At 62.8% G+C, this 27559-nt stretch overlaps 1 protein-coding gene across 2 annotated transcripts in view; it reads left to right on the forward strand.

Moving 5' to 3' along the window:
- Window positions 1-1656: 1656 nt before the first annotated feature.
- The window catches only part of KIRREL1 (kirre like nephrin family adhesion molecule 1), a 31069-nt gene continuing 5166 nt past the window's right edge, over window positions 1657-27559 (forward strand). For both annotated transcript variants that reach the window (XM_065857904.2, XM_065857905.2), the window contains exons 1-5: window positions 1657-1893; window positions 21876-22025; window positions 22980-23129; window positions 26017-26174; window positions 26273-26423. In XM_065857904.2, the coding sequence (XP_065713976.1) occupies window positions 1842-1893; window positions 21876-22025; window positions 22980-23129; window positions 26017-26174; window positions 26273-26423 (661 nt within the window). In that variant the 5' untranslated portion in view covers window positions 1657-1841. The remainder of the gene's footprint in view (window positions 1894-21875; window positions 22026-22979; window positions 23130-26016; window positions 26175-26272; window positions 26424-27559) is intronic.

Here is a 27559-nt window from a genome sequence, read left to right on the forward strand (position 1 = left end):
AAACACCCACCTGAGACCCCAAAACACCCACCTGTAAACCCACAGCACCCACTGAGGACCCCAAAACACCCACCTGGGACCCCACGGCACCCACCGAGGACCCCAAAACGCCCTATTTTGGGATCCTCGGTTGGTGCTGTGGTGTCCCAGGTGGGTGCCGTTGGGTCCTCAGTGGGTGTTTTGGGGTCCTCGGTGGGTGCTGTGGGGTTCATCGTGGATATGCACACCCCAACATGCACACACACACCAAGATGCATGTACACCCCCCAGAATGCATATGAACACCCCAACATGTGTGTATGCACCCCAACATGCACAAGAACATGCAAAGGCACAACCCAACATGCATGTGGTCACCCCAACATGCCCATGTGTAACCCAACAGGCACATCCATGCAAATGCACACCCCAACACACATGTACACACCTCAACATGCATGTATGCACCCCAACATGCACACACACACAGGCACACCACAACATGCGTGTGCACACACCAACATACATGTGCACACCCCAACACACATGTGCACACATCAACACACATGTGCACACATCAACACACGTGCACACACCCCAACACACATGTTCACGCACCAACATACATGTTCACACACCCCAACACACATGTGCACACACCCCAGCATGCATGTGCACACCCCAACACACATGTGCACACCCCAATATGCACACACACAGGCACACCCCAACACACATGTGCACACCTCAACATACATGTGCACACCCCAACATGGATATGCACAGCCCAACATGCACACACACAAAGGCACACCCCAACATACATGTGCACACCCCAACATGCACACACACACAAGCACACCCCAACACACGTGTGCACACCCCAACATACACGTGCACACCCCAACACACATGTACACACCTCAACATCCATGTATGCACCCCAACATGCACACACACACACGGGCACACCCCAACATGCATGTGCACACCCCAACACACACGTGCACACCCCCCAACACACACGTGCACACCCCGCAACACACATGTGCACACCCCAACATGCACACACACACACGGGCACACCCCAACATGCATGTGCACACCCCAACACACACGTGTACACCCCCCCACACACCTGTGCACACCCCCCAACACACGTGCACACCCCAACATGCACACACACACACGGGCACACCCCAACATGCGTGTGCACACCCCAACATGTACACACACACAGAGGCACACCCCAACATACATGTGCACACCCCAACATGCGTGTGCACACCCCAACATGCCCATCCACACAAACACACACCCTGCCACACATGTGCGCCCCCAACACCCACACGCCCCAACACACATGTGCACACACCCCAATGCACACACCCAACACACATGTGCACACCCCACCATGCCCCCGCACCCCCATTCCCAAACCCACGCGTGACACACACACACACACACACACACACACACACACACACACACACGCCAACACCCCCCCGCCCCCTCCTCGCTGCAGCACTCGCGCGCCCCACGCACACGCAGCACCACCCCCGCCCCCTCCCTCCTCCCCACTGTCCCGAGTGGCCGCCCCCGGCCCCGCCCACCCCCCCGGCCCCGCCCGCCCCCGGCCCCGCCCACCCCCCCCGCCCGCCCCGCCCCGCCCGCCCCGCACTCCGGGGCTCAGCGCCGAGCGGAGCCAGCGGAGCCCACGGAGCATCCGCGGCCTCTCGGGCGGCCCGGTGCGTGGCCGGGCCATGCTCTAGCGGTGCCGGTACCGGTACCGAGCGGGGCGGCGGAGCGGGGTCACGACCACCCCCCGCGCCCTCTGCCCGGAGCTCGGCCGGGACGGGAGCATGCGGATCCTCTTCCTGTGCCTCCTGACTCTCGCCGATACCCACGGGCAAGGTAGGCAGCGGGTACGGAGCAGCGGGTGGCGGTACCGGGTACCGGGTGGCGGTACCGGGTGGCGGCGGCGCGGGGCGGCCCGAAGTGCGCGTCCCAACTCCGCGGGCAGCGCTCCAGCCCCGGCTGCGCTCGGCCAGCGGCTCCGCTCCCGCCCGGTGCCGCTCGCCCGCCCGCCCCGGGATACGCGCGGGTTCGCCCGGGGAACGAGGCCGCTTCGCCCCCCCCGGGAGCCGGCGGGGTGGAGCGGGGGGTCCTGGTGTCGTTGGGACCCCCCCCGTCGCTGTGGTTCGGTGGTGGCGGGCAGGGCACGGGCACCAGGACCGCCCGCCCTGGGCTGGGACCCCGGTCCGGTGTTGGTTGACCCGGTCTTATTGAGGGTCCTGATGGAGCTGGGTCCGGTTCCCCCCAGCCCGGGGTTGCAGGTGTTCCCCGGTTTGGGTCCTGGTGGGTGCCCCGGTTTGGGGTCACGGTCTTGTCCCCTCATCCCGGTCCCGCGGGGTCCCAGGGCCCCGTGCTGCCGGAGCTGGGGAGGCGGGAGGAGTCGGGGTACAGGGTGGGCCGCGGCGGCTGGACGGGGGAAGTTGTGGGTGCCGGGCAGGCAAGGGGACCCCAGCCCCGCCGTGGGGTCCGTAGGGTGCCCCAGCAGCGAGGACCCGGCCGTGAGTCCCCCAGCTCCATGGGGACCCAGTGGTGAGCGCAATGGGGTGGTAAACGTTTGGGGACCCGGCGCAGATATGGCAGCACTGGTGGGGAGCTGAGTGGGGATCCACCGTCCGTTTGTCCGTCTGTGGGGAGCACAGGGTGTATCCCTAGGGGGCAGCCAGGACCCCCGGCTCCTGGCCAGGGAGCCCTTGAGAGAGGGGCTGCGAGGGGCATGGGGCACCCTCTTCCCCCTGCTTGCTTTACAGGGCTTGCTGCAAGCTGGGGGGCAACCCGAGCCCCCCACCAAATCCTGACCCCCAAAGGGCTGCGCGGTGCCCTCTCGGGGAAACTGAGGCACGGGAGTTGCTCATCCAAGGTCACGCAGAGCAAGAGGAGCAGAGCAGGGCCCCACGGGCCCCCCCAAAGCTCCCCAAAGGGTCTCAGCCCCTCCGCGGCGCAGGATGGGAGCCGGGCAGCCCCTGCGCGGCCTCCGGCTCCTTCCCCGCTGCAAAATCCAATCTAATTTTTAATTAAGGGGGCGGCGTTGCTAAGATGCCAGGAGGAGGGAAACCAAATGAGTCGACCCGGGGTTTAAAAGGAGCGTGCAAAGCTTCTTAGGGGGCCGGGGGGGGCAGATCCCAGGCTGCCCCGCGCCGGGCTGGGGGAAGCGCTGCTGCCCTCCCAGGAACAAAAGCGCCCGCTCTCCCGCCCCGGTGCCATGTGGATGTGGATGTGGTCGGCGAGGGGGCCCAGCTCCAGCATCACCGTTCGGGTGCCTGGGAGGGCCCGATGGTTGGGCCCGGAGCTCTGGTGTGGTGGGGATGGGGGGTGACATCCCTGGGTGAGGGACACGTTGCCCCCAGTGACCCCCATCCCACTGCGGTCCCACCGGCCAAGTTGTGCTGTCACCTCGGAGAGCCCTAAACTGGGGTGTTGAGGGGGTCCTGCTGCTCTTGGGGAGGCACAATTTGGGGTGCAGGGGAAGGGGTGAACACATTTCGGGGGGGGGGGTCGGTGCCGTCTACGTCGCCGCGCACCAAGATGTTGAATGGGTTTCATCGCTCTTCGTTTCTCGCGGAATAATTTGCCGTATCTTATCTAAATGAAAGCCATTATTCTTCGCCCCGTTTCAATCACTCGCTGCGATTGCGCCTCAAATTGGAATATTTATTCATTTTCTGGGCGATTCTGCTTCTCTTTGTGAGGTTTTTTTGCTTTGTTTTTGTGTCGTTTTTCTTTGAATTCCACCCCCCTGCCCTTCCCCCCCTCAAAAGCCTTGAATTTGTAAAGGTGGGGAGAGGGGCTGCTGGAGCGGGGGGACAATAGGGGCTCGTGGACCCCCCAACATGTGGCTCTGGGACCCAGTGCGCTCGCTGCGCAGCCCTTGGGAGATGTCACCTCGGGGCGCGTCGCTGCTGGGGGAGCAGGGGTGGCACTGGGTGGCTTGGAGGCCAGGGCCCGTCCCTTTGCTGGTGGCTTCTTCAGGCCCCTGGGATGGGGCTGGATGGTGGGATGGAGCTGGGATGGAACTGGGATGCTGGGATGGAGCTGGGATGGGGCTGGATGGTGGGCTGGAGCTGAGATGCTGGGATGGAGCTGGGATGGTGGGATGGAGCTGGGATGGGGCTGGATGGTGGGCTGGAGCTGAGATGCTGGGATGGTGGGATGGAGTTGGGATGGAGCTGGGATGGTGAGATGAGGCTGGGATGGGGCTGGGATGGGGCTGGATGGTGGGATGGAGCTGGGATGGGGCTGGGATGGTGAGATGGAGCTGGGATGGGGCTGGATGGTGGGATGGAGCTGGGATGGTGAGATGGAGCTGGGATGGAGCTGGATGGTGGGATGGGGCTGGGATGCTGGGATGGAGGTGGGATTGGGCTGGATGGTGGGAGAGAGCTGGGATGGAACTGGGATGGAGCTGAGATGGAGCTGGGATGGAGCTGAGATGGAGCTGGATGGTGGGATGGAGCTGGGGTGCTGGAATGTGGGTCCTTCATCCCCACCGCCAGCCCTGGATTTCCAGGGCAGGATGGACAGTGCCAGGGCACCATCTGGCCCAGATCCTGGCAATTTCTGCCCACGGCGGTTTCTCAAGGGGTTGGGGGCACAGGACGGTCCCAGTGGTCACAGTGATGGGGACGGTGCTGGGCAGCTGCCTGTCCCCTCTCGGGCAGAGCCGTGGCGCTCGGCTCCATGTGCTGCTGGTGCCATGATGCGGTTTGTAAGATGCCGGGTGTCTGCTGCAGGAGAGTAAAACCCCCGGGAGACGCTCCGGGGTGCAGCGTGCTGGGGGGGACCGTGTCCCTCTGCAGCCATCAGCATTTGGCATCGTGCCCTCCTGGGGGCATTTGGGGACGGGTGGCAGAGCTGGTGGCCCCTGTGTTGTGCCTGATGCCCCGCAGGGTCCCTGTGTGTCCCTTGGGTGCTCACCCGGGGTGACCCCGCTGTCCCCTTGAGCATGCGGTGCCCTGAGCCCAGAGCTTCTCCCCTGGAGGAGCAGATCCAGCTCCGGTTTGGCCGCATGGTGCCCAGCAGCGGGATGACCTCTGCCCCACCGCCCGTCCCCTTACCCCTGGTCTCAAGTGTCCTTCGTGTCCCCTCCACGCAGGTCCCAATTGTACCCAACGCTCCTCTGACCACCCTTCAGAAAACCTTTTGCAACTGGGACCGGAGCTCGTGGGCACCGGTGGGGTTCTCCGGCGCTTCCGCCTCCCCGGCACACGGAGGGACCAAAGCCCCTTTGTCCCCATGGGGACACCTCCTCCACCTTTGCATGCGGGGGGGGGTGCGGATCCTGCCCCGCTGCGGCGCCTCGGCAGCCCCGGGGGCCGGCGGGACGGGCTGCGCGCCGCAGCCACCGCGCCGTGCCGGGACCTGCCCGGGCGGCCTGTGCCAGCGCTGAATCACCCGCTGCCGCGCCGGGGCCCGCTTCGCCGGGGGGGGCGGCCAGCGCGGCCGTGGGTTCCCCCGGCAGCACCCCCGGTGCCGACAGCGTCCGTCCGGCGCTCTCAGGACCTTCCATCCGCCTGTCCGTCCGCAGTGAGCCCCGCAACGCAACAGTCGGAGGTGAAATGAGGGTCGTCGGGCACCCCTCTCCCACCGAGCAGAGCCGAGCGGCATTAATTACATTCCCGTCTGTTAATTCAGGATTGGTTTAATCCCAACCCGGCTTTTCTCCTGGCCTGGATCCCACCTGGGATCCCAAGCGCCCGGGTTCACCGGGATGCATGAGCACATCCCCAGGGTGCCGGAGCCAGCCTCACCGCTCCTATGCCGCCGTCTGTGGGTCTGTCCGTGCGTCCGGCTGACGCGCAGCAACGCGGGGATTATAGCTAACTCTCCAGAAAGATTCCCCTAATTGCTCGCCTTACCTCAGGTTTGATCATCAAAGCATCCGTTATTCCCTCTCCAGCCTCCTTTTCTTTTTATTATCTCTTAATTAATCACTCCAGCTTTCACACTTAGCAGATAATTACAGTCTCCCGGGCACACGGCTCATTTTCATAACCTCCTGCTCCCAGCCAGGAGCGGGCACGGCAAGGGAAGGAGGCGCAGGGGACCAAGGGACCATCCGGCGCTGGCAGCGGGACCCACGTCACTCCTGTTGGTGGCGGCGTGGCTGCCCTGTCACCGCCTGCACTGGCGAGCGGGCAGGGATGGGTACCAACCAAAAGGAGGGGATGCTTGGCGAGGAGCCCATGGGTAGCATCGCAAATTGGGGGATGCTCGGTGAGGAGCCCCCGGGTACCAAATTGGGGGATGTTCGGTCAGGAGCCCATGGGTACCATCGCAAATTGGGGGATGCTCAGTGAGGACCCCCCAGGTACCATCGCAATTTGGGGGATGCTCGGTGAGGAGCCCCCGGGTACCAAATTGGGGGATGTTCAGTCAGGAGCCCATGGGTACCATCGCAAATTGGGGGATGCTCGGTGAGGAGCCCCCAGGTACCATCCCAAATTGGGGGATGTTCAGCGAGGAGCCTCTGGATACCATCACAAATTGGGGGATGCTCAGTGAGGAGCCCCCGGGTACCAAATTGGGGGATGTTCGGTCAGGAGCCCATGGGTACCATTGCAAATTGGGGGATGCTTGGTGAGGAACCCCCTGGGTACCACCCCAAATTGGGGGATGCTCGGTGAGGAGCCCCTGAGTACCAAATTGGGGGATGTTCGGTGAGGAGCCCATGGGTACCATCGCAAACTGGGGGATGCTCATGAGGAGCCCCTGGGTACCATTGCAAATTGGGGGATGCTCAACAAGGAGCCCCCGGATGCCTTCGCAAATTGGGGGATGCTCGGTTGAGAGCCCCCGTTATCATCCCAGAAATGGGGGTGCTTGTCCAGGAGCCCCTGTTATCATCCCAGAAGGGGGGATGCTCAGTCAGGACCCCCCATTATCATCACAGAAGGGGGGTGCTCGGTGAGGAGCCCCCATTATCATCCCAGAAGGGGGATGCTTGTCCAGGAGCCCCTGTTATCATCCCAGAAGGGGGGATGCTCAGCGAGCATTATCGTCCCATAAGGGGGGATGCTCGTCCAGGAGCCCCCATTATCATCCCCAAAGGGGGATGCTCGGTTGGGAGCCCCCGTTATCATCCCTGAAGGGGGGTGCTTGGTGAGGAGCCCCCGTTATCATCCCAGAAGGGGGATGCTCGTCCATGAGCAGGGTTCAGGACATCTGCACAGGGACAGGGCTCTTGTCCCATCCATCCTGGGCTTCGTGGGACGTGTCTGTTGGGGCCGGGAGCTCCTTCCCACCCACCCACCGGCCGTGGGTGGCATCGATGGGACGTGGCGCACGCTGGGCGCCGGAGCCGGGCCGGATGCGGCCATGCCGGGGTCGTTGCTGCGCGGGGATGGCGGGAAGGAGCGATTTAAAGAGCACTTGGGGAAGGCGCCGGGAAGGGAAAAGGGGGAGAGAGGCCTTTTCTGCAAGGGCTGGGACATAAAGGGCTGCCAGCGCTGCCATGGCAACGGGTGGATTATGATCCAAATGGAAATGAAAATAAGGGGGGGGAAGGAGCGAAAGAGTGGAGGAAAGGAGCAGGGAAGGGAAAACAACTTTTCTTTCCAATGGGAGAGCGGCTGTGAGCCTGGGAGGGGTTGCCATGGGAACCGAGGGAAGGAGCGGGAGAGCGGGCGTGCAAGGGAGCGTGCGGGTGTGCAAGGGAACGTGCAGGCGTGCAAGGCCGTGCGAGGGAGCGTGGGGGTGTGCAAGGGAGCGTGCGGGTGTGCAAGGCCATGTGAGGGAGCGTGGGGGCGTGCAATGGAGCATGGGGGTGTGCAAGGCCATACGAGGGAGCATGGGGGTGTGCAAGGGAGCATGGGGGTGTGCAAGGGAACGTGCGGGCGTGCAAGGCCATGCGAGAGAGCATGGGGGTGTGCAAGGGAGTATGCGGGTGTGCAAGGCCATGCAAGGGAGCGTGCGGGCATGCAGGGGAGTGTGGGGGTGTGCAAGGGAGTGTGTGGGTGTGCAAGGCTGTGCGAGGGAGCCTGTGGGTGTGCGAGGGAGTGTGCAGGCATGCAAGGGAACGGGCGGGTGTGCAAGGCCATGCGAGGGAGCATGTGGGTGTGCAAGGCCGTGCAAGGGAGCCTGTGGGTGTGCGAGGGAGCATTCGGGCGTGCAAGGTCATGCAAGGGAGTGTGGGGGTGTGCAAGGGAGTGTGGAGGCGTGCAAGGGAGTGTGCAAGGGAGCCTGGGGGTGAGTGAGGGAGTGTGCAGGTGTGCAAGGCCGTGCAAGGGAGCGTGGGGGTGTGCAAGGGAGCGTGCGGGCACCTGGAGGCCTGCGGGCGTGCAAGGGCGCACGCATGCACGTGGGTGTGCGAAGGAGCGTGCCAGGGAGCACACGGGCGTGCAAGGGGGGAGCGTTGCTGCAGCGGGGGTCAAGGCTGCGGCCCCGTCGCGGGGTTTTCCCCATGGCACAGCGCGTGGGGCTGCGGGACCGGGGGGCGCCCACCCCCGCGTCCCCTCTGAGCACCCTCGTGGGTGCCGAGCGGTCCCTGCCGGCTCCCCCGTGCGAGGACAACGGGACAGGCTGGGCACCGGGTGCTGGGTCCCATCGCTCCCCGGGCAGAGCAGGACCCTCGTAACCCCTGGGGGGGCTCCATCCGCATCTTCTCTCGCTTCCTCCCTTCCCTTTTTGCTCTTTATTTTAACAAAATCCCGACCTTTCGAGTGGATTTGATTGAACATAAGAGCTTTCAGCGTTCAAGAGGGGATTTCCCACCCCGTGCTGCCGGTTTGGGGCGTGCAGGGCTCCATCCTGTGTCCCGGCGAGAACCGGGGGTGCTGAGCCCTCTTTTGTTGGGCCTGTGGGGCATGAGGGAGGCTGGGGATGGGCTGGGGGTGCTGTGTTCAGCTGGATGGGGCTCCCTGAGGATGAGGGAGCGGGGAAACTGAGGCACGAAGCGCTTTGCTTTCCCCATCACCGCGGGTCCAGGGGTTGGCCCGGAGAGCTGGGGAGCAGCAAGAAGCGCCCCCCAAAGCGCCCCCCAGCCCCTTCCCCGGAGCGGGGAGCTGAGGGTTAAGCTCCGGCTTTGCTTTCTCTCCCTCATCTTCCAGAGAGCCTTGGCAGGAAATTCCTCAGATTCCAGGCTGGTGGGATCATTGCTGGGCTCCGACCGCAGGAGCGGGAGCCAGCGCTGCTCCCTCCAGCTCCAGCTCCCCCGCTGCAGCTCTGCAGAGCCCCAGGGGCAGGGAGGGCCGTGCACCCCCAAAAAACAGAGTCACCCCATTGGGGTGCAACAAGTCCCCCCTAAACCCTGAGACATGATGCTTGCAACCCCCCGAGCCATAGGGACCACAGCGCCCAGTTTGGGGTGACCGAGCCAATACAGGGGCACAAACTTCCATGGGAACACCCCTAGATGTCCTGGGTGGGGCCATGGGTGACATGAGACCCCAAATCCTGATGGGGAAACGAAGCGGGTTTGGGGTGCGATGTGGCAGCGGAAGGGGAGATGTGGGGTGCCCTGTGGGTCCCCCGTGGGGTGGGCAGCGCTTGGGGGGCTCCCACCGTGATGGGTCCCCCCCAAACCCGCTGTGGCTGTGCCGGGCGGTGACTCCGCACGCAGAAGGAGCTGGAATTCCTGCCCATGTTGTCCTCTCAGGAGCGGAGGGGGAAGGGAGCGCCCGGGGCGGGGAATGGGGGGCCCAGCCTTGGGGGGCACCAATCCGTACCCCATCCCCAGCACTATTCGATCTCCCCTTCAAGCCCGTTTCTGGATGTGGCTTTTCTTAAACGCCGTTTCCTGGGGTGGAAAGGAGGCATCACCAGCTCCCTCGGCGACGCCGAATCCAACCTCATCCCATCACCGAACCCCGCGGCACCGCCTTTAGCGGCCACAGCTCGAGCTGCCCACAGGGAAAATGAGGCACAGCGCCCACGCGGTCCCTGTCCCTAACGAGGCCGGGGGTCGTCAGAGCAGGGCCCAGGTTCCAGTGTAAGTTGGGAATGAGCTGTTGGAGCAGTGAAAAGGGAGCTGGGGGTCCTGGGGCCAGCAGGGTGAGCATGAGCCAGCACTGGGCCCTTGTGGCCAGGAAGCCAATGGGACCTGGGGTGGGTTAGAAGGGGGTGCTCAGTGGGTCAGAGAGGTTCTCCTGCCCCTCTGCTCTGCCCTGGGGAGACCACACCTGGAATATTGTGTCCAGTTGTGGCCCCTCAGCTCCAGAAGGACAGGGAACTGCTGGAGAGAGTCCAGCGCAGCCACCAAGATGCTGGAGGGAGTGGAGCATCTCCCGTGTGAGGAAAGGCTGAGGGAGCTGGGGCTCTGGAGCTGGACAAGAGGAGACTGAGGGGGGACTCATTGCTGGGGATCAAGATGGAAAGGGGCAGTGTCAGGAGGATGGAGCCAGGCTCTGCTGGGTGACACCCAGTGACAGGACAAGGGGCAATGGGTGCAAACTGGAACACAGGAGGTTCCGCTTCAACCCCTCACATTCTGGGATCCTGTGACTCTGGGGCCACTCTGACTCATCCCGTCCCATCCCATCCCATCCCATCCCATCCCATCCCATCCCATCCCATCCCATCCCATCCCATCCCACACGTTGGGACACGGGGCCCGATCGGAGCCTCACGCTCGCAGCTGCTCGTCCCGATTCAATGCGAATGATAATCCCATTATTAAGAGATGTCTCATTAAGACATCTGTAACGAGCGCGCTCCCCAGCCGCTCGGTGGACGGATGCCAGCGCTGTTTCAATGTTTCTTTCCCCCCCTTCATTAATGATTAGCGATTTTTCCTTTCTTTCCCCCCTCTTTTTCCCCTCCCCCGCCCCAGCGTGCACACACCAACAAAAGTCTTAATTAGACATTGTTCCTAACAGGGATATTACACAAATTAATTAAACTCAAGCCAATAAACAGCGCTGCTCCATAATTCTGACAGGCCCAGAAATGAAGAGGAAATCATAAGGGGAGAAGCTCCGCCAGCTCCTTCTGTCTGCAGGGGGGTGCCCGGACGCCTGGGTCCCCCCCGGGGCTCAGAGCCGTCCCTGGGGGGGTCTATGGGGTGGGTGCAGGGAGGGGTGCGCTGACCCTGAGGAGCCCGGGTGGGAGCAACATCTGGAGCGTCCTGCACATCTGCAGCCCAGGCCGTGGTTTGGCAGGCGCGCAAAGGGCAGCGCTGGGGGCGAGGAGGAGGAGGAGGAGGAGAAGGAGAAGGAGGAGAAGGATAAGGAGAAGGAGAAGGAGAAGGAGAAGGAGAAGGAGAAGGAGAAGGAGAAGGAGAAGGAGGAGGAGGAGGAGGAAAAGGAGGAAGAGAAGGAGGAGAAGGAGAAGGAGGAGGAATAGGAGGAGGAGGAGGAAGAGGAGGAGGAGGAGGAGGAAGAGGAGGAGGAGGAGAAGGAGGAAGAGAAGGAGAAGAAGGAGTAAGAGAAGGAAGAGGAGGTGGAGAAGTGGGAAGAGGAGGAGGAGGAGAAGGAAGAGGAGGAGGAGAAGGAGGAGAAGGAAGAAGAGAAGGAGGAGAAGGAAGAGGAGGAGGAGGAGGAGAAGGAGGAGAAGGAGGAAGAGAAGGAGGAGAAGGAAGAGGAGGAGGAGGAGAAGAAGGAGGAAGAGAAGTGGGAAGAGGAGAAGGGGGAAGAGGAGGAGAAGGAGGAAGAGGAGAAGGAGGAAGAGGAGGAAGAAGAGGAGAAGGAGGAAGAGGAGGAGAAGAAGGAGGAGAAGGAGGAAGAGGAGAAGGAGGAAGGTTGGGGTGCGAAGGCAGCTCCGGTCTGCGCCCCCCGCACTTCTGTGGAGCCCCCGAGCACCAACGGTGCCACTCGACCCCGGGACCCCCAGCCCCACGCGCAGGGAGAATGAAGGAGCGTGTTTAGGGGCGCACACGCGTGTGCACACACAGTGCGGTATGGGCTGGTGTGCAAACACATGTGCACGCGTGTGCGAGCACGCAGCTGGTGCACACGTACAGGTGTGCGCCGTTGCAAGCACGCAGTTGGTGTGCAAATGTGTGTGCTCGCAAGGAAGCACATGGCTGGTGTGCAAAAATACACGCGCACCTGTGCAAGCATCTGGCTGGTGTGCAAAAACAGGCACACGCATGTGCAAGCATGCAGCTGGTGTGCAAATGCACCCTGACACGCTCCTGTGCAAGCACATGGCTGGTGCACACTCGCGTGTGCACCATTGCAAGCACACAGCTGGCGTGCAAATGCATGCGCTCGCAAGGAAGCACATGGCTGGTGTGCAAAAATACACATGCGCCCCTGCAAGTGTGCAACTGGTGTGCAAACACACCCTGACACACTCCTGTGCGAGTGCGTGGCTGGTGTGCAAAAATACACACACGCCTGTGCAAGTGTGCAGCTGGTGTGCAAACACACAGACACGCTCTCGTGCAAGCACGTGGCTGGTGCAAGTGCACACATGCACGTGCGCTCCATTGCAAGCGTGCAGCTGGCGTGCAAATGCATGCACTCGCAAGCAAGCGCATGGCTGTGTGCAAAAACACACACACGCCTGTGCAGGGTTGCAGCTGGTGTGCAAGCACACCCTGACACACTCCTGTGCGAGCACACGGCTGGTGCACGCACACACGTGCATGTGTGCTCCATTGCAAGCACACAGCTGGTGTGTGCACACACACTCGTGCAAGCACACAGCTGGTGCACACACACACACACACACACTCGTACAAGCACACAGCTGGCATGCACACACACACACACACACGTGCAAGCACACAGCTGGTGCACACACACACACACACACACACTTGTACAAGCACACAGCTGGCATGCACACACACACACACACACGTGCAAGCACACAGCTGGTGCACACACACACACACACACACTCGTACAAGCACACAGCTGGCATGCACACACACACACTCGTACAAGCACACAGCTGGGTGCATGCACACACGCACACACACTCTCGTGCGATCACACATCTGGCGTGCACACATGCACGCACACACACTCGTGCAAGCACACAGCTGGTGTGCACACACACATATACATATACACACACACGCTCTCGTGTAAGCACACAGCTGGTGCACACACACACACACAAACACACACGCTCTCGTGCAGGCACACAGCTGGTGTGCACACACACACACATATACACACACACACGCTCTCGTGCAAGCACACAGCTGGTGTGCACACACACATGCACACACACACACACACACACACACACACACACCCCGCTGCTGCGTGTCCCCCGCGTCACCCCGCTCCCCCCTTGCCCCCTCACCCCCATCCCTTCCCCGTCCCCCTGTCCCCAGCGCCCCCCCAGCACCACCGCTCTTTGTCTTTCTGCCTGGCTGCCCCCTTTCACCGCCACCAACGGCCGCGAGGGGCCGAGTTGTGTCACCAAACGCTGCCTGGTGGCTCAAAGACCCCCAGACCCCCCCAGCACGGCCTTGGGGACACACACCATGCCCCATGGGACCGCAGTGTCACCCGTGGGGCGGCAATGTGGGGTCCCCCCCCGTTTGCCATATCTCCCCACAGCAATTCATTCATTTCTCCTCTATTTCCCCCTCTCCCCAGTGCCGGTTTGTGTTTTATTGGCATCTTCGCAGCACTGAATTAACGTAATTACGAGGGGAATTTATGCGTTGTTGCGTAAGTCGGGAGTTCATTTATTTCTATATTATTATTATTATTAGGTGGGGAATATTTAATGCTCCTTGGGAAGGAGAAATAGGACCCAATTCCACGTCACCCCCGCCGGTATCTACGCCCATCCCGATGGGATTTTAATTGGAATTGGTCTGCGTGGGCCCCACATCGCCTCGAATTCCAACCCGGTGCCTTCGCCGCGTGGCAAAAGGCGGGAGATTCGGGTGGGAAATTTGGGTTGGGAAAGGCGGGAGGTCACGGCGGTGGCCAAGGGGACGGCGTTTGCCGTGGGATCCGGGTCTCTCCGTCCCCGTGCCTCAGTTTCCCCAGGGGGATGAGCAGCATCGCTTGGGAACCATGGCAACCTGAGGATGCTGCCCGGGGAGCGGTACCCGGGGTCCTTGGAGCTGCCCCGATGGCTGTGGGCTGGGGTTGATGGGTCCAACGTGGTGTGGCACGGTGACGCGGTGACACGGTGACACGGTGACACCGGCTCCCCGCCCAGGGGATGATGGAGGTGGGATATTGATGGGTCAGGAAACGCGCTGCTCAGTTTGTTGTGAGGTTGGTGTCAGAGGAGATGGAGCCGGGAAATGAGCGAATCGCAGGGTCGCGGGGACGTGGCGCCGTGGTTTGGTGGGGACACGGAGCTGGGGTCACCACGGGCGCTTTGGTGGCACAGGGGGGATGGGGAGCCAGCCCTGACCCCCATGGTGCCCATCGCGCATCCCGGGGTGACCGCACCGGGGGGCACGGCCAAGGTGACCCCAGCGGGGCGCAGGGAGGCGGGGGGGACCCCACGCTGCCGAAAGGAGGTGGGGGGAGAGGCGGCGGGGCCGGGGGAGGGAAACCAATCTCCTCCTCATTTGTTTTTATAATTTTGCCTTTTAAGAAATGAAAATAACTGGAGCGTCCTTTCCCCCGAGAGCTGCGCTACCACCGGCCTCGGCAACGGGGAGCGGGGGCGCGGAGCGGCCCCCCAGCAGCCTGCGGGGACACTGGGGACGCTCGAGTGTCCCCAGACATGCGGAGGGACGTGCAGCCCTGGGGGAAATTGAGGCACAGGGGGTCCGTGGGCAGTTTGCGGGGTCCCATTGCCCCCACACCTGGTTCCCCCTGTCACATGTGGGGATGTAACGGGGTCGAGTGGCAGCTGGGGACACTTGGGGCCGTGAGATGGTGGCGGGGGCCGGGCTGATGCGGCCCCGTGCGGAGCCTCCGAGCGCTGGGCGCTGGCCAGCGATGCGCCGGCCTCATGTGATGGTGGGGAAATACTTTCCGCTCCTGCCGGGCCGGGGAGGAACCGCCAGCGCGGAGCTGAGCCAGGACACGCGGTCCAGAGCCACAGGGACGGGGATGGAGACAGGGATAGGGATAGGGACAGGATGGGGACAGGGATGGGGACAGGGATAGGGACAGGGACAGGGATAGGGACAAGGATGGGGACAAGGATGGGGACAGGATGGGGACAGGGATGGGGACAGGATGGGGACAGGGACAGGGATAGGGACAAGGATGGGGACAGGGATGGGGACAGGGATAGGGACAAGGATGGGGACAAGGATGGGGACACGATGGGGACAGGGATGGGGACAGGAATAGGGACAAGGATGGGGACAGGATGGGGATGGGGACAGAGATGGGGACAAGGATGGGGACAGGAACGGGGACAGGGATAGGGACAAGGATGGGGACCCGGATGGGGACAGGATGGGGACAAGGACAGGGACAGGGACAGGGACAGGTACAGGGATAGGGACAAGGATGGGGACAAGGATGGGGACAGGATGGGGACAGGGATAGGGACGGGGATGGGGACAGGGACGGGGACAGGAATAGGGACAAGGATGGGGACAGGGATGGGGACAATGATGGGGACAAGGATAGGCACAAGGATGGGGACACAGATGGGGACAGGGACAGGGACAGGGACAGGGACAGGGACAGGGACAGGGATGGGGACAAGGATGGGGACAGGGATGGGGACAATGATGAGGACAGGGACAGCGATAGGGACAGAGATGGGGACAAGGATAGGGACAGGGACGGGGACAGGGACAGGGACAAGCACCGCCGAGGATGCTGGTGCGCCGGAGCTGCTGCCACCTCCGCACATCACCGGGGAGCGGCTGCGAGATTTAATTAACGAGGAATTAAAGGATAGTAATATTCAATTAACGTCAATCAGAGCGGGATTAGAGGAGATTCTTGTCAAACGGGGCCGTTCGACGAGGACGCGCGGGGGGCGCCGATGAAGCGGGGAGGGGCCAAAGCTCCCACCCCAAATGCTGCGGGATGCGTTGGGCTGCGGTGGCACCGGTGGCACCGTCACGGGGGCCGCCATCCGGCCCTGGTGGCTTTAAACACCCGAGGGGATTGAGAAGCAAATGGGAGCGGATGGGGACAGGGACAGGGACAGGGATAGAGACAAGGATGGGGACAGGGACGGGGACAGGGACGGGGACAGGGATAGAGACAAGGGTGGGGATAGGGATGGGGACAGGGACGGGGACAGGGATGGGGACAGGGATGGGGATAAGGATGGGGACAGGGATGGGGACAGGGACAGGGATAGAGACAAGGATGGGGACAAGGATGGGGACAGTGATGGGAACAGGGATGGGGACAGTGATGGGGACAGGGATGGGGACAGGGACGGGGACAGGGATGGGGACAGTGACCATTGTGACCACGGACACGGGGTGAAGCGGCTCCTCCGCCACGCAGCTCCGGTGCTGTCGTGTCGGGGCGATCGCCGCAAAGGAGCCTCTTAAATCGTTGATGGCAACAGGGACCTTCTGAAGCAAACACTAATTCACCGGCGGGGGGGGCGGGGAGCGGGCACCGCGGGGGTGTCCATCCTGCCAGGGCCAGCGCTGGTGCTGCGGGAGCGGGGTGGTGGCACCCGCAAAGTGGGGACCCCCCTGGCGCTGTGTCCCGGGGGTGGGGTGACCAGGAGCTCCGCTCGCCACCCCTAGGGTCAGGATGTGGCCCATCGCAACCCTATGGTGGGGGGGTCACCAGCCTCACCAGCCGCCCCCACTCCGTGCCAAAGACGCGGCCGGTTGAGCTGAGAGACCCAAATTGCCAGCGCCTAAAATAGCCCCCGCTGGCGGGGGGAGCGCGGGGACGTGCCAGGGCCGATCTTGTCTCGGTGCCGACGCATCCCCGGGCGAGCGCCGCACAGCGCTGCCCGCACCGGGCAGGATGGGACCCCGCGGGGGCTGCGGCCACAATGAGACCGTCAGTGGGACCCGGTGCTGCCGGCTGGGGCCGAGCTCATCCCACCCCGTGCCTCAGTGTCCCCACGCACAGGTCTAAGGGGTCCCCACGTCACCGGCTGCGTTGGGTCGGTGGCACTTGTGCTTTAGTCCGTCCTGGGTGCCAAGCGGCTCGGGGGGACAGGGACAGCGACAGCGACAGCGACAGGAGCCTCATCCCACCCTTCTTGCCCATCGCTCCCTTTCTGCTCTGCCCGGCAGGGCCTCAAGAAGCCAAATCCTCTTTGCTCTCCTGCAGAATAAAACCAGCGCAGGGTTGGGGTTTGGGGGTTTATTTTCTCCCCTCCCTGCCTATTTTTTCTTCGATATAAATAGAATTGAACAACTTGGAAAGGGGAAGGGGGGAAAGGCTTAAATTTAAAAGCAGCGAGGAGAGGAAGGGGAGGAGGGAGAGAGAGAAAATAATAATAAAATAAGGCAAAAACCTCCGGCGCGGGGAGATTTAGCTCCATCTGAAAGCTGTCAGCGCAAATAAAAAGCTTTGCTTTGAACCCTGAGTTTAATAGCGAGAGGAGAGAGAGGGAGATTGGAGCACAGCCCCAGGGCTTAATCAGCCCTGCGCTGGAGAATGGAGGAGACAGGGCAGGAGTGGGGCTGCCGGCCCCCCCGCCCCACGGCCCCGGAGCCCCCCCGGGTCCCGGAGCCCCCCCGGCCGGCCCCACAGCGGGGGGAACAGGAGCTGTGTGCAGGAGCGGTGGGGACACGGGAGAGGGACATGGGGACCCACGTCTGCCCGCGCACGCGTGTGCAATGTGTGCAGTCCTGTGCACACAGACACAACCCAGGTGCCCGGGCACGTTGCCATGCACACGCGTGTTCCCATCACACGTGTTCCCATGCACACACGTGTTCCCATGCACGTGTGCAATGTGTTCATTGCTGTGCACACATACACAACCCATGCGCTCAGGCACATTCCCATGCACACATGTGTGCCCATCACAATTGTTCCTGTGCACATGTGTTCCCATCACACATGTTCCCATGCACATGTGTTCCCATGCATACATGTTCCCATGCACACGCGTGTTCCTGTGCACATGTGTGTTCCCATGCACATGTGTGCAGTCCTGTGCACACGTACACAACCCAGGTGCTCGGGCATGTTCCTGTGCACACGCGTGTGCCCATGCACATTTGTTCCCATGCACATTTGTTCCCATGCACACGCATGTTCCCATGCACACATGTTCCCATGTACACGTTTCCATGCTCACATGTTCCCATGCACACGTGTGTTCCCATCACATGTGTTCCCATGTACACATGTTCCCATCACACATGTTCCCATGCACACGTGTGTTCCCATGCACACACGTTTCCATGCACACACGTTTCCATGCACACATATGTTCCATGAAAACATACATGATCCATGCACACATGCACGTGTTCCCATGCACATGGGCACAACCTCATGCACACTCGCATGTGTTCCCATGCAAACATATGCGACCCATGCACACGTGCATGTGTTCCCATGCACATCTGCATTTTCCCACGCACACACGTGTTCCCATGCACATCTGCATTTTCCTGTGCACACACACGTGTTCCTGTGCACATCTGCATGTTCCCGTGCACACACACGTGTTCCCGTGCACATCTGCATTTTCACGTGCACACACACGTGTTCCCGTGCACATCTGCATTTTCCCATGCACACACATGTGTTGCCGTGCACACGGGTGCAATCTCAGGCACGCTCGCCTGGGTTCCCATGTGCACATGCATTTTCCCATGCACACACGCACATTCCCATGCACGCTTGGGTATGTTTGCATGCATATGGGCACAAGCTCATGCACACTCTCGTGAGTTCCCATGCAAACATGCGTGACCCATGCACACATGCATGTGTGCCCATGCCCATAGGTGTTTTCCCATGCACATCTGCATTTTCCCATGCACACATATGTGTTCCCATGCACATCTGCATTTTCCCATGCACGCACATGTGTTCCCATGCACATGTGCACAATCTCATGCACGCACGTGTTCCCATGCACATCTGCATTTTCCCATGCACGCACATGTGTTCCCATGCACATGTGCACAATCTCATGCACGCACGTGTTCCCGTGCACATCTGCATTTTCCCATGCACATCTGCATTTTCCCATGCACACACGTGTTCCCATGCACATGTGCACAATCTCATGCACACACGTGTTCCCATGCACATCTGCATTTTCCCATGCACACACATGTGTTCCCATGCACATCTGCATTTTCCCATGCACACACATGTGTTCCCATGCACATCTGCATTTTCCTGTGCACACGCGTGTTCCCATGCACATGTGCACAATCTCAGGCACGCTTGCCTGGGTTTCCATGTGCACACGCATTTTCCCATGCCCACACGCCTGATCCACGCACACACGCACATTCCCATGCACACTTGCCTGTGCTCTCATGCACACACATTCCCAGCACAACCCACGTGCACACGCGCGCGTACCCACCCCCACACGTGTCCCCGCCGTGGGGTCCGGAGCGGGTGGCTTGGCCGTGCCACGGTGCCGACGCTTCCCGGGGGGGATGGCGGTGCTGGGGGGCACCCGGTGCCATTGAAACCTCCACCCGCTCATCTGCTCAGCACAACGTCACGGCCCCGCGACATGGAAAGGCTCTCAGCACTCGCTGAGCCACGGCGATCGCTCGGCACGCAGCCTCCCCCGTGCCCGCTGGCCCCGTATCGCGCTCCCCCAGACTAAACAGCCCTTTGCCCGGCAGCGCCGGCCGTCGCGTGATGGGGGAGACGGTGAAGTTCATCCCTTGGGACACTCCGCAGAGCCCCTTCACGGAGGGGAGAGCAAGGGAAGGAGGCATCGTGTGCCGGCGGCTCCCGTGCTGTGACAACCGCCGCCAGCACCCACTGGTGACCTGGCGCCCACGGGGTGGCAGCGGCACCATCATTGCTGCCACAGGGGACCGCTGCGGCGGGTGCTGCGGTGCAGGAGGTGCTGCCAAGGGGTGTTTTGGTGCTTGGGGATGGGCATAGGGTGTCCCTTGGGCACCGGGTGGGTACCACGGGCATCCCCGCTGTGGCGGGGCCCTCGTCCCACCCAGGAAGGCGCAGCTGCCGCACCGGTGGCTCGCAGCCAAAATATTGGTTATCTACGGCTGGGGTTGGCAGCCAAATGGGGGTTTGGAGGTGGAAAAGCCCCGCAGTGGGGACACCGGGGGAGCGCCGAGCATCCCAAGTGGGCAGCTCCTCGCCGCAGGGACCGTTGTCGCCTTCGTCTGCCAAAGCGCGGCCAGCGCGGGGCCAGCGGGGCCAGGGGGTGCGGGTCCCCCACGCTGTCTGCGCTTCTCGCCCCCCCGTCTCGCTCCCCCCTCCCCGCTCTGATGTTTCCTCACGCCCACCTGTCTCCAGGCACCTTCCTCTTTGATCTCCGCTCTGCTTCTTACTTCCCCCCATTCCTGCTCCATCCCTCCCCTCCTCTCCCGGCTCGCTCCTTCCCTTTAGCTCCCTGTTTCTCCGCATCCCTGCTCTGTCACCTCTCCCGGGGGCCATGGGGACAGGCAGGGACAGGCTGGGGCTTGGGGGATGACAACAGGCCCCCTCGGGGTGGCCGGAGCAGTGACTGTCCCCAAATGACGGCCGCAGGTCCCCAGTGCGCAGGTAGCAGGGCTGCAAGGTCTGTTTGTGGGGGGCCCTGTTGTGGGGATCCTGGGGTGCCTGATCTGGGGGTACCCCCTCCCAGGGGTCCCTGGATACCCCCTCCTGGGGCTCCTGGGGTGCCCTATCCTGGAGTGCCTGAGCCAGGGGTACCCCCAAGGATACTGAGGTACCCTGGGGTGCCATGTCCGAACGAGAATAGGGGATCCCATCCCATCAGTCCTGGGGTGTCACATCCCAGCAATTCTGGGGTACCAGGTCCCAGGGATCCTTGGGTGTCTCATCCAGGGGTACCCCATCCCCAGCATGCGCCATTCTGGAGATCCTGGGGTGTCACATCCCAGCAGTCCTGGAGTACCAGCTCTGGGGGATGCTGGGGTGCCCCATCCTGGGGTTTCGGGGATACCTGGTGCTGTCAATGCACCCATCAGCCCAGCCGGGGATGCTGTGTGGATCATCGGATCCCTCCAGCTCCAGCCTGCAGTTGCTGCACTGCACCCCACGCCAGCACCCGTGGGCAGGTGCCGCGGTGCCGGTGGTGGATCAGTCCCCGCACCGCGCACGGTGAGGAGGGTGTCGGGGACCCTGGGCAGGGACAGGCAGCCTGGCTGGGCTGCTCACTGCAGCGTCCCCGGGGCTGGTGTGGCAGCGGCGGTGCCGCGATGGCATCAGCCCTGGCTGTGGTGCGGGGATTTGGGGAGCTGGCGGGGGATTTGTGTGCAGGATCAAAGGTGGGAGGGAGCCCGGAGCACCTCTGGGGACACAGCACAAACTGGGGACAAACTCGGGGTTCCTGAGGGGTGGCTGTGCCCAGCGTGGCCGTGGTGAGGGCACAGGGCACCCTGTGGGCAGCACAGCCGTGCCGGACCCAGCCAGGCCACACACGCCAAGCCCATGCTGGGGACTTAGTGGCTTCATTATCTGCAGCTGGCTCATCCCCTGAAGGGATTTCTGCTTCCCCATCTCCCTCAGCGTGGCAGAAATCGTTTGAATATTCCAGAAAAAAGGCTTTGGAGGGGGAAAACCGCAAGGGGAGAGGCGGCTCCTCCACCGAGATGCTCTGCTCCCCACTGCCCGCCCGGGGTCCTGGTCCCTGTCCCGTGGCTGGTGGCACACGCGTGTGTCAGGCACACGTGTGTCACACACGTCAGCGCTGGCACACCCGCCTCCCCCCACCCACCATGTCCCGGTCGATGTTCGCTGAGCGCGTGACGGGGACCGTGCCGGGGCGTCGAGATCGATGCCGCGGCGCCGGAGCCACCAGCATGACGGAGCACCGGGAGCTGGCGGCACCGGCGCCGGGCTGCTGGGCACCACAGGCCCTCGCTGAGCCCCCTCCTCTGCCCGCAGCGGCGCAGACCCGCTTCGTGGAGGAGCCCGAGGACCAGACGGTGGTGGCCGGCCAGAGGATCGTCCTCTCCTGCGTGGTGCTCAACTACTCCGGGATCGTGCAATGGACCAAAGACGGGCTCGCCCTGGGCATGGGACAGGGGCTCAAAGGTACCCGCGGGGTGGCGGTGGCTCTGGGGACATCACCATGCGGGGGCTGTCACTGCACGGGAGGCTCTTGGGTGTTATGTCACACACAGCACCATTTCCCCAAAGCCCATTTCCCGGCTCCTTGTGCAGTGTCCCAAGCTGGTGCCATGTGCGCAGGCAGTGGGCTGGGGACCTGCGCTCTGCGCCCTCCTGAACACCCTGGGGTCCCTGCACGCACCAGGGTCCCTGCATATTCCGGGGTCCCTGCACACCCTGGGGTCCCTGCACACACCGGGGTCCCTGCACACCCTGGGGTCCCTGCATACCCTGGGGTCCCTGCACACCCTGGGGTCCCTGCATACCCTGGGGTCCCTGCACACACTGGGGTCCCTGCACACACCGGGGTCCCTGCACACTCTGGGGTCCCTGCACACACAGGGGTCCCTGCACACACCGGGGTCCCTGCACACACTGGGGTCCCTGCAGATTCTGGGGTCCCTGCACACACCAGGGTCCCTGCACATTCTGGGGTCCCTGCACATTCTGGGGTCCCTGCACACACGAGGGTCCCTGCACACCCTGGCGTCCCTGGACACCCTGGGGTCCCTGCACACACCGGGGTCCCTGCATATTCCGGGGTCCCTGCACACCCTGGGGTCCCTGCACACACCAGGGTCGCTATGTGTGCTGAGTATCCCACATGCATCAGCAATCCCACATGCACCAGGTCCCCTCCCGTGCCCGTGTCCCCGCTGGGCTGTCCCCGCAGAGCCCGGCAAGCAGCAGCACCCGGCTCTGCTCCAGCCGCACCCAAACGGGCAGGAGCTGCCGCTCCACGAGCAGGGGGGTCAGGGTCCCTTCCGCACCGGCCGCTTCTCCCTGAGAAAGGAGCCCCGGAACATCCCCCGAGCCCCGGACCATCCCCCAACCCCGGAGAGTTTGGCCCACCCTGTCCCCTCCGTGCTGTCCCCGCAGCCTGGCCACGCTACCGCATCGTGGGCACGGCCGACTCGGGCCAGTACAACCTGGAGATCAGCAACGCCGAGCTGTCCGATGACGCCGTGTACGAGTGCCAGGCCACTGAGGCCGCGCTGCGGTCGCGCCGCGCCAAGCTCACCGTGCTCAGTAAGGAGCCAGCCCCGCACCGCGCCACGCGGCCCCGCTGCACCCCGTGTGCCCACTGCACCCCGTGTCCCCACTGCACCCCGTGTGCCCACTGCACCCCGTGTCCCCACTGTACCCCGTGTCCCTGCTGTACCCCGTGTCCCCACTGCACCCCGTGTGCCCGCTGCAGCCCGTGTCCGCGCTGCACCCCGTGTCCGCGCTGCACCCCATGTCCCTGCTGTACCCCGTGTCCCCACTGCACCCCGTGTGCCCACTGCACCCCGTGTCCCCGCTGCACCCCATGTCCCCACTGCACCCCGTGTCCCCGCTGCACCCCATTGGCCCCACTGCACCCTGTGTCCCCGCTGCACCCCATGTCCCTGCTGCACCCCGCGTCCCCACTGCACCCAATGTCCCCCACCACAGCCTGTGTCCCTGACCACATCCCATGTCCCCACTGCACGCCATGTCCCCCATCATACCCTATGGCCCTTGCCGTACCCAATGTCCCCTACCGCACTCCATGTCCCCACTGCACCCCATATCCCCAGCTGCACCCCATGTTCCCCACTGTACCCCATGTTGCCCACCAGAGCCTGTGTCCCTGACCACATCCCATGTCCCCAACCACACCTGTCTCCCCAATGCACCCCGTGTCCCCCACCACAGCCTATGTCCCTGATCACATCCCATGTCCCCAACTGCACCCCATGTCCCCACTGCACCCCATGTCCCCCATCATACACTATGTCCATCGCTATAGCCGATGTTCCCAACTGCACCCCATGTCCCCACTGCACCCCATATCCCCAACCGCACCCCATGTTCCCAACTGCAACCCATGTCCCCTTTTGTACCCCATGTCCCCCATTATACCCTATGTCCCTCACTGTACCCGATGTCCCCCACTACAGCCCATGTCCCCAACTGCACCCCATGTCCCCACTGCACCCCATGTCCCCCATCATACCCTATGTCCATTGCTGTACCCGATGTTCCCAGCTGCACCTCATGTCCCCAACCGCACCCCATGTCCCCACTGCACCCCATATCCCCCACTGCACCCCATGTCCCCCACCACAGCCTATGTCCCTGACCACATCCCATGTCCGCAACCGCACCCCATGTCCCCACTGCACCTCATGTCCCCAACTGCACACCATGTCCCCCACCACAGCCTATGTCCCTGACCACATCCCATGACCCCAACTGCAACCCATGTCCCCCTCTGTACCCCATGTCCCCCATCATACCCTATGTCCATCGCCATACCCGATGTCCCCAACCGCACCCCATGTCCCCCACCATAGCCTATGGCCCTGACCACGCCCCATGTCCCCAACCGCACCCCATGTCCCCAACCACACCCCATGTCCCCACTGCACCCCATGTCCCCCACCGTAGCCTATGTCCCTGACCACACCCCATGTCCCCAACCGCACCTTATGTCCCCCATCATACCCTATGTCCCTCGCTGCACTCCATGTCCCCAACCCCACCCCATGTCCCCAATGCACCCCATGTCCCCCATCACAGCCTATGTCCCTAACCACAGCCCATGTCCCCCTCTGCACCCCATGTCCCCTATCATACCCTATGTCCATCGCTGTACCCGATGTCCCCAACCGCACCCCATGTCCCCACTGTACCCCATGTCCCCAAGCACACGCCATGCCCCCCACTGCACCCCATGTCTCCCTCTGTACGCCATGTCCCCCACTGCACCCCATGTCCCCCACCACAGCCTATGTCCCTGACCACATCCCATGTCCCCAACCGCACCCCATGTCCCCACTGCACCCCATATCCCACATCATACCCTATGTCCCTGACCACATCCCGTGTTCCCAACTGCAACCCATGTCCCCAACTGCACCTCATGTCCCCCATCATACCCTACGTCTCTCGCCTTATTTGATGTCCCTGACCACATCCCATGTCCCCAGCTGCACCCCATGTCCCCCACCATTCCCCATGTCCCCACCCCTGTCCCCCCCTCGCCCGTGTCCCCGTGCTGTCCCCGCCTGCGCTGCCTCCCCCTCCCGCGCCAGCCTGGCTGTGCCGTTCTCTTTAGTGCCTCAATCTGTATTCACGCCGTGCCCGAGTTACGGGCCCTACGAGTGCAGTAACTTTGATTTCCCTGACTTTTGTGTCTTGTAAAAGACAACAAAAAAGGCAAGAAGATGCCGGAGCCCCAGCGGAAACGTCGCATAAATGGGGGTTTTGGGGCGGATTTCTTGCTTTTTCTTAATTTATTTTTTATTTCCCTTTTTCTCCTGTTTCCCCCGGCATTGAAATTCCCATTGGAAAGACGGGAGATAAAAGGCAGCGAGCGGGAGATGTGGCTGGGGTACTAAGCAACGTCTCCTGGTGCCGCCGCGCAGGGACGATCCCCGGGGACCCCCCGGCTCAAAGGGGCTGCGTTTGGCCTTGGCGGGGCCGGGAGCCAGTGGGAACAGCCCATCCCAGCCTCTCTGGGGTGTCACTGCAGGGCTGGGGGTGCCCTGGGTCTCCTCCATCCCCTGCCAAGCTCAGGGGTCCCCCACATCCCCTACCCAACGTGGGGCTCAGCACAAACCGCCCCCCAAATCCCATTTTCCAAGCCCAAATGTCAGGGGTACCTGGGGATGAGCCACCACGCTGGCTCAGCCAACGTCCCAATGCCAAACGGTGCCGTTACCTCTGCCAAGAGCCCAGCCCTGAGACATCAAGAGCAGGGCTTTAGGAACAGGGGATTAACGCTGAGGTGGCGCTGGCCCCGTTGGTGCCGCACGAGATCTGCCCCGCTGTCCTTAATCACCTGCCCGTTATCAAAGCAGCATCGATTTATCAGCGTCTCATGGCCCGGAGCGGGTTTGCCTGTCCCAGAGCCCCAGCGCTGGGCACCCACCCGCTGTCCCCTCTGCAGTCCCCCCCGAGGACCCCACCATCGACGGAGCCCCCGAGATTCTGCTGCGCGCGGGGACGCCCTACAACCTGACGTGCCGGGCACGCAGCGCCAAGCCGGCAGCCACCATCGTCTGGTACCGCGATGGGCTGCAGCAGGACGGAGCTGTCACCACCACGGTACGGGGACACAAATCCATCCCCTCCACCCCACGCTGCGCCACGGTGTCCCCAGCACGGCACTGGGAGCCCACGGGGACCGTCCCCTCTCCTCGCAGGAGGTGCTGGCCGACGGCAAGCGGGAGACGACCACCAGCCTGCTCGCCATCAACCCCACCGACCTCGACATCGGGCGCGTGTTCTCCTGCCGCAGCACCAACGACGCCGTCCCAGCGGGCAAGGAGACCTTCGTCAAGCTCAACGTTCACCGTGAGTCGGTGTCGGGGGTCAAGGGGACAGTCCCTGCGCGGGGGATGTGGCGCAGTTGGGAGCTGGGGTGTCGTGGGGTGACTGGGGGACCCCAGCCCGTGGTTGGAGCCTCGAGTGGGTGCCAGGCTGAGGTGAGTGGCCGCGCTGGGACTTGGAGGTGAACACCGACCTCCAGTGGCTGCTGCGGGAATGCTCCCGGCACCCGTGACGGGCAGAGACGTGGGGTGTTCATGACGGGCAGGGATGTGGGGTGTTCATGACGGGCAGGGATGTGGGGTGTTCATGGTGGGTGGGGATGTGGGGTGCCCGCACTGGGAAGAAATACTGGGTATCTATGGCACCCGCTCCTGCCAGGCAGAGGTGCCCATGGCAAGCACCCACAGCATGCAGGGATGCTGAGCACTCACATCACACAGGGATGCTGGGCACCCACAGCACACGCCCACAGTGGAAAGGGCTGCCGGGTACCCACTACACACACCAACACTGGGCAAGGATACGGGGTGCCCATGGGAGCACCCATGCTGGGTGCCCACAATGGGAAGGGATGCTGAGCACCCATCACATGCACCCACACTGGGAAGGGACACTGAGCACCCATCTCACACACCCACATTGGGAAGGGACACTGAGCACCCATCACACACACCCACACTGGGAAGGGACGCTGGGCACCCACACCAGTAAGGGATACTGGGTGCCCATGTGAGCACCCATGCTGGGTGCTCACAACAGGAAGGGATGCTGAGCACCCATCACACGCACCCACACTGGGAAGGGATGCTAAGTGCCCACAACAAGCACCCACACCAGAATGGGATACTGGGTGCCCACGCGAGCACCCACACCAGTAATGGATACGGAGTGCCCACGCGAGCACCCATGCTGGGCACCCACACTGTGCAGGGATGCTGGGTGTCCACAGCAAGCACCCACACCAGTAAGGAATACGGGGTGGCCATGGCGAGAACCCACACCAGTAAGGGATATGGGGTGCCCATGTGAGCACCCACACCAGTAAGAGATATGGAGTGGCCATGGCAAGCATCCACACCAGTAAGGGATATAGGGTGGCCGTGGCAAGCACTCACACCAGTAAGGGATATGGGGTGGCCATGGCGAGCACCCACACCAGT

The sequence above is a fragment of the Patagioenas fasciata genome, chromosome 30, assembly GCF_037038585.1.
Source record: "Patagioenas fasciata isolate bPatFas1 chromosome 30, bPatFas1.hap1, whole genome shotgun sequence".
NCBI classification, from domain to species: domain Eukaryota; kingdom Metazoa; phylum Chordata; class Aves; order Columbiformes; family Columbidae; genus Patagioenas; species Patagioenas fasciata.